The sequence below is a fragment of the Octopus sinensis genome, unplaced genomic scaffold, assembly GCF_006345805.1.
Source record: "Octopus sinensis unplaced genomic scaffold, ASM634580v1 Contig18749, whole genome shotgun sequence".
Lineage (NCBI taxonomy): Eukaryota > Metazoa > Mollusca > Cephalopoda > Octopoda > Octopodidae > Octopus > Octopus sinensis.
In genome coordinates, this window is record NW_021835996.1 from 265699 (window position 1) to 273347 (window position 7649).

Genomic DNA, 7649 nt, shown 5'->3' on the forward strand with positions numbered 1-7649 from the left:
CATTTTGCACGCTTAAAAAAATAATTAAAAATATCCAGTCTCAATATGTGCCCAAAAAGTCTCCATCTGGCTGGATTCCAGGATGTCCATGGAGATCGGTCTCGAGTTAGATCTGTTTATAAGGCCGAGTTAGATATTTTTCTTGGGAATTGTATGTTCATAATTCTTCTCAGTTGATTTCGATGAAATTGGTTCAAACTGTTCATATCAGCTTTGGTGATTCCCCATGTCGACTGCGAAATTTGTAAATTTCCGTCAAGACAGAAACAATAAACGTGTTATAATATCTTTAGTTTTGTCTTTGTATTCAGTTTTCCTAACCTCCAAATATTCAGAAATTTGTTATACGCAGCGATCGGTAATATCTTTCTATGGGTGATGTCTTCAGAGTCACCCAGGAGTGATCCGACTTTTTAATGCTTTCTCCAGGGCTCATCGTGGGTGCGTTCAGCACGAACGATTTTCGTGTATTCCGTTTTATTATGATTGACTTTTAAAAACCATTTGGAAAATATATGTGGTAATATTTCAATAATGTACTGAAAGGTTTCTGCGTCTTCAGAAACGAAGTTGACATCGTCGGCATATATTATTTCATTGTATTTGCTATTGTCAACAAAAGGCCTGAAGTCTCTGAGTGCTGCTTCTAGATAGACGATAAACAGGACTGGGGACAGCAAGTCACCCTGCGGTATGGCCCGTGAAGTGTAAAAGTAATTTGACTCAGTTTTGCCAAGTTCGGTTGCCAATTGGGTGCCTTGTAGTAGTTTTATGATGATTCTGACATCGTCTTGATTTAGAAAGCTCGAAAGTACATCCACAAGTTTGGTTCTATGAATAGAGTCGAATGCTCTGGACATATCAATTCCGAGAATCTCAGTACACCGTTTATATTTTTGACATAAAGCAGCGGTCCATCTGTGCGTCCAGATAACATCAGCAGTGGACCTTCCCGTTCTGAATCCACTTTGCCCCAGAGACAGATAATTTTCCACCTTGATTCTTATCCTCTCCAATGCAACCAGTGACAGTGTTTTCCGAAGCGTCGTTAGTATAATAATAGGTCTTAAGTTGAGTAAAGGTCCTTTTTGTTTTCCGGGTTTCTGTAGTGGAATTAACCATCCTTTGCCGAAGTCTAGCTGGTTGTTCTGCTCAAATCCTTTGTTCAGAATGTATGCAATGATTTCAGCAAGCTTCACTGGTGCGTATTTTACTAGTTCAGGTGGGATATTATCTGGTCTCGCAGACCTGCCGATTTTCAATTTCTTGATTGCATCCAATATTTCACATGTGTTTATTGGGCAGCTTAGTGCCCCTGCAGTATGTGGGTAGGGTTTGTACCCTGACTCATCCTCCCAGTTAAGCATTTTGTAGTAGAATCTAGATATAGCATCTCCTTTACTTTTGTTGTTGATGATGATAGCACCCGTGGTGTCCCAGACAGTAATCGAGTTTTGTCTCTGCTTTTTCATTAACAGTCTCATAGCCATAAACATTCTTGTCCCGTCCTTTTGCTTTACTATGTTTTGGAGTTGTTCTTCTGTTTCTTTGTATACTAGCGTTTTTTGTATTTTCTTGATATTTAGTAATGTCAGGTTGCTTAATTTTCGAAGATCCCTTATGTCTTCCGGGTTTTTGGAGTTCTGTATTCTTAGCCTCAAGGCTTTCTGGTTTTCTGAGAGAGAGAAAATCTCGTTATTGTGAAATTTGTGTTGCTTTTGATTGATTCCAACAACATTTAATGCTGTCCTCTTCATTGAACTGGTCACTGCATCCCATATCGTATTTGCAGGTTTTGTTGTGTCAATATCGTCGAGTTCTGAAATACTAAGTAAAATTAATCCAGTCATTCAATACTAATTACGGGTTTTCAAAATTACTTAAATAATCCAATTAAAGTTAATTCAAAGGTTTTAATGATTTTGTTGTGCATTGAAACAATATACTCCCATGTTATTACACAACCAAAATAATATATATTACAAAAATAAACGCAGCATAATTCGTTAAAAATACTTTTTTATACTCAAAAATAACTATCACATCGAGACATTATTCTAAAATCATTTGTAAAACTGTAAATCGTGGGCGCTAAATATTAAAATCCAGACAAGTATATTAAGACACTCAAAAAACAGTCATATAAGGAAAACTCGGAATATACATTTACAGTTCAAGTCAGGATTATTTTGCATGTTAAATATCGCATTTTCCGTCGACATTTGGTTATAAAAACTAACAAAAATCAATATTTACAAACTTTAGGAAACCATACCTTTCTTCAATTACTCTGATTAGGGTAATACTTTCATACTCCATAAACATGTGGAATAAATCCATCTCTACTGCACCTCGTGTTGTTCATTTTAACCAAAATGCAGAAAATAATTTCTTAAATTTTTTTGGCGGGATTGATTTAAGGACCACATTATTGAGGATGTTCTTGATATGTAGTTTTTTGGGTGGAAGATTTTTGAAGAAGCTCATCATTTTGGACGTCTCCACTGCGATCAGGGCAAAGATATGAAGGTGCGATAATGCACTGTATTTTTTGACTTTTAACGTTTCTGCCAGGTTAGCTGCGGAGCCCGGCTCTGCGGCTGACGTAAAGATGTTTCCGGCGGAGAAAATGTCTGTAAAAGTTGCGTCCCATATGAAGGACTTGCCATTTTCGAAGGGGAAAGTTATTTTGACAATTATAATCGAAAATGATTTTGACAATTTATCTGTACTTTGCCAATTTGAAGTTGGTGCACACACAGACACATACAATACAATTTTATTATTAAGATTAAAAAAGTGGATTGATTGTTAGAAACGTGCACAAGTTTTTTTCCATTGACATTGTTTACACCACAAATGACGTTTTTCTGCTCCATACACTTTTCGACATTTCCCATTTTGAGCTTTATTGAAAATCTGTTTTCTTTCAGATTTATTTGCATTTTTAATCTTCTAACAAATAAAAAAATCAAATACCGTTTTTTTAGATTGCGTTTTTTTGGGTTCAATCTTTGTATTTTTTATAGGAAATGTATTCCAAAGAGATGATTCATATTTAGAGTTTTCAGTATTCGCAACTTGTTCAACGTGTTCATATTCAACCACATTTGAATCATCTTTCAATCTTTCGTCGTACATTTCTTTGTAATGCTTGGAATCACCATGTACACTATCTTCTGAAGAATCTGAAAGACACTAATAATAATAAAAAAATCACAATTACCGATGGATCAGATTCTTGTTTCAGAACTCGATTTAAATGTCGGAACATGTATTCCGACGTTGTCATAAATTTACGAAGTCTCGGATCACGTTCATGCTTTAAATAATCTAAAATGATCATTATGATCTACCTTGAAAACAATATTCAAAATCTTGTTGATATTGTTCTGATATGGACTTTTTTAGGTGCCTTCGGTATCTGGAATATATTGTTAAACATATTTAAATACCGATCAATCACAATTTTCAACATTTAGCGATTAAAAAAACTTCGCTATTTAATAAAAGAGTCGTTTTTATATTTCGGATACTTCCTAAACTTAGGTTTAGGAAGTATAGGAAATAACTTTTTACAATTCGGAAATAAAAGTGTCCAACGTTAACTTTAAAGTTTAGTAATGTCAAATAGTTAAAAAGCTATTGGAACATAAAAACAACCCGATAGTAGGTTCTACTGTAAGATAATTGAGATGATTACAGGAGGTATCATCACCTTTAAAAAACGTTTTTACTACAATAAAAACAAGATTTCAACTAAATTTCTAAGTAAGATTATTTTAAAATGTCGAATAAAATCCAGAAAAGTAAAAAAATCACATTCTATCTTGATAGTAGAATCATTTAATAATAATAAATTACATTTACTTTCACATTTGCGCGCCAGCGCTAAATTTCGGCTTAGTATAAATTGATTTCACTGCGACGAACTCATTGAAATGGATGAAATTCGTCTAAACTGTGTGATACTCAACTATATCACAATTTTAAAGAAAATAGTCCGAAATTTTGTGGAAAGTGTCATAGCTATTACACTCATGATTATGAATCAATTGATGGAGCTACTCCGCCAAATTATCAAAAAACAAGAAAAGTAACATTTTGTATTACCTATATTGAATATCCACAATTTTAATTAGTTGTTAACTCTGTCTGTTTTCATGATTTATTATTGATTTAACTAAAAATTAAATTAATATTTATTGTAGAACAGCTATAGTCTCCCCTTTCTCTTTAAAGTGCCTTTCAAAACCGATCTTTTACAAAATATTTTTACTTCTCGAATGACGACACCACTTGCTTCAAACGCATGCGGAACGAATTCTACACAGCCCAGGCAATGACCCGAGTGTAGCTCAGAAGAGAGAGTAAATCATGCTAATTCAAGCTGTCAACATAAGATCGTAGGTTCAAATAGCGATGCTTATTTTTGATAAGAACTTTTTTATTTATGAATTTTTTCAAATAGTAAATTATCCTTTTCAGGTTTTTCTGCCTTAAACAGCTTTTTGACATTTGGAATGCTTTTGTTGGTCAAAAAACTTTTAAGAGTGGGAAATTTATCGAACGATGTTAGATTTATTTTTATGAATTGCACCTTTAATTATTTTTATGATTGAAAATATTGATTTTAGGATTATTTTGATACAACACGTGTATTGATCGTCAACTTCTAATGACTCGCAGACTGCATCTCAAACCTGCAAATAAAGAGAGGTTATATCTAAACCGAAAGTCTTTGGGGAGAGAACTTGCTTCGGTTTCTTTCAAGAGTGAATTGATGCTCCTCCAGTCCCTCAAAAGTTTATGCTTACGGAGGAAGGGAATTCTGGGGGTGATAAAAACAAATAAATTGCACTTAGCTAAAATTGCAGGATTTCTAGTCTCCAAGTATGCAATTCTCGACATGGAGAATAGGAGATTGAGCTTATCAAAGATGCTCAAAGAAATTATTTGCTCAACAACATTAATTCTAAAGTGCTACATTTGGTGTTTTTCAAATTTATGAAAGAACAAAATGTTGACCTAGTCACGTCCTCGAGTGGTTATCTAAGGATCTGCGGAGTAAGGCATTGTACTGTCTTTTGCAGGACAGGAATTAATTCTTTGCACCCATGGGGTCCCTGTGCAATCAGTCCAAGAAATGCAGTAAAACTGTCGACCATTTGGCCACCCAGTGTGGAAAAATGTTAAACAGTGAATACTTCGAAAACACAACGAAGTTGTAAGGTGCATTCATCTATATTTGTGCCGAGCAGACAGAAAATGTTGAGTTGATATGCCAATTATGGCAGAGGCAAGAGTCCAATACAATAAGCTTGATATTTATGTCTATGACAAATTAAACCAAGAAACTACTTTAGCGCAGGTGAAAACTATTCCGGTAGTTTTAACATAAAAACGGAGTTGTCTCCAAATACTTAAATATTACATGTATAAAATAATAATCGAAAAAGCAACGAGAACCTACATCACTGAAAAGAATTTTTGAAAGTATGTTAATTGAACACAAACACGGGGTGAAAGTATCTGGTGTACAATACGCCTCAGTTACTGACCACTTCGTGGAAGTGGCATGATGTTGAGACACGTCAATTGAAGCTATGGGAAATACACTCAACCCTCTCAAATTGGCCATTTTTGGTTCCTTCAATTTTGTTGGCCAATTTGAGAAATGGCCAATTTGAGAATAAAATCGATATTTTTTCAAAGAAACTACTTTAATTCATCTTCAGTTAGCATTATTTTTTTAAATTTAAAGAAAATAAAAAAATCTTAATTTTTTTAAAAGTATAATTTAATTCCCACTTGTTTTTTTTAGATATCAGTATATTTTCTTTGTAACTTCTTATAGATGAGATTAGTTGATACTTTCCTCTGTTTTTCACCTCACGTAGAATCGATCGTATCAACCTGTATAAAGAAGATCAATTTTGTAAAAGCCTTCCTTTGGAACTGTGGGAGAACTTATCCGCCAGGGGTAGAGACCCTTTACAAGCAGTATATCGAGCCAACAATAGGCTATGCATGTGCTGCTTAGGGCTGTAACCTGGCGGCAACGAACCGGCTAAAAATCGAAAAAATTCAAGAAAGATCTATCAACCTACTGAAGGACCATACCGATAGGAAAATTGTCCATAGAACACTGGAGTCTCTCGTAGAGGCAAATGGGGGGGATCGTGGAAATGGAACACAAACCATTCACCGTACATACAGAAAGTGTGTGGGGTCACGGTCGGAACATCGTGAAAAGATGACTCGACTGTTGAGAAGTGTCGGAATCACCTGAACGTGTTAGTTAATGGTTAAGACGGTGATTTTGTTTGGCTTAAATAATAATAATAAAAGTAAGACATTATGCTCGTTTTCAATGTTTTTTAATAAATCTTCTTTAATTGTCTTTAACCTGGCCACAATGTCATTTTTATTAATTTCTTCCTCATGATTTATATTTTCATTATTTTCATCTTCAATATTTCCGCCATTGTCTATCTCTTCTATTATATCATTTTCTGCATATTCATATGGAAGAAATTCTTCAATATCCAACAGATCAAAAATATCTGTCCTTTCTATTGGTATACTATCTTCTGAATTATTTTTCACGTTATCATTATCTAGAATTCCGAAACAATTTGAAATGGTATGTTGCGATACATCTTTCCATGTTATTTTAACAAATATCACAACATCTTTTAATGCAGGGGTTCTCAACCTTTTTTTACTCGTCGGCCCCTTGATTTTTTTTGACCCCCCTAATATTTAATCGACCCCCTTAAAAATTTTATATACAACAGACAATATAATTATTTGAAAAGTCCAGATAAAATTGATTTTTAGTTATTGCGTCTGCTTTCAGTCGATTCTCTTCCTCTTCGAACCCGAGCAAATGCCCTCGACGGGTACACTTATCCATTTTACAGGGCAGGCTACTTTTGTGGTTGTTCTCGACTCCGATTTAATTGCATGCTTCGCCGCTGTAGGAAAGAGTTTATACTCCGGTCGCATCAAACAAAACTCAATGGAAAAACTTGATGCTAAGTTAGTATTTTAGCATAAATCTATACCAATGGGACCCCCTGTGACTGATGTTTTTTGACCAAAGATTCGATATCTGGCTCTATTTGTGTTATTTTTGAACGAATATCTCCTCTAATGAACATATCCAATCTGTTTCGTTCTTTATTTACAATTCGATGTAGAATGCTAAATCCACATTCAACACAGTATGATGTCGGAAAATAGAGTAGCAATTGTGCTACTTCGTTCCAAAATTTTGGATAAATCTCTTTCACTTCAATATTTTGCCAAAAAATAACTGACGTTTTTGAATCTTCATAGTATAGTTTTAATTCTGGATTGAATCTTAGAGTAATTAATTCCTCTTGAATATTTTCTTTTTCTTCATCTGGCTTCGACAAAAAAGGATTAATCATCCAAGATGTAATTTCTAATTCAAGAATATCTTGGAATTGGAGAATCAAATCTTTTTCTATACTTAATAAATTTTGCGAAAAGTTGTTAATATCTTCATCATCAAATGTTTGATAAATTGATTGGAATTCGGGAATGTTATAATAATTTCTTTTTCCAAGTTGTATTTATATACAGTCAACCCTCTATAATGAACAAAATGTCCACGTCAA

The 7649-nt window shown here is 34.1% G+C and overlaps 2 protein-coding genes across 2 annotated transcripts; both read right to left on the minus strand.

Annotated features, from left to right (window-relative positions):
* Positions 1-413: 413 nt before the first annotated feature.
* LOC115231674 lies at positions 414-1850 on the minus strand. The gene has a single exon (XM_029801646.1). It carries the CDS (start codon positions 1848-1850, stop codon positions 414-416), a length of 1437 nt encoding a protein of 478 aa, XP_029657506.1.
* Positions 1851-7064: 5214 nt separating this feature from the next.
* Positions 7065-7439, minus strand: LOC115231676 (protein FAM200A-like). The gene has a single exon (XM_029801647.1). The coding sequence runs from the start codon at positions 7437-7439 to the stop codon at positions 7065-7067; it is 375 nt and encodes a 124-aa protein (XP_029657507.1).
* Between the last annotated feature and the right edge of the window lie 210 nt (positions 7440-7649).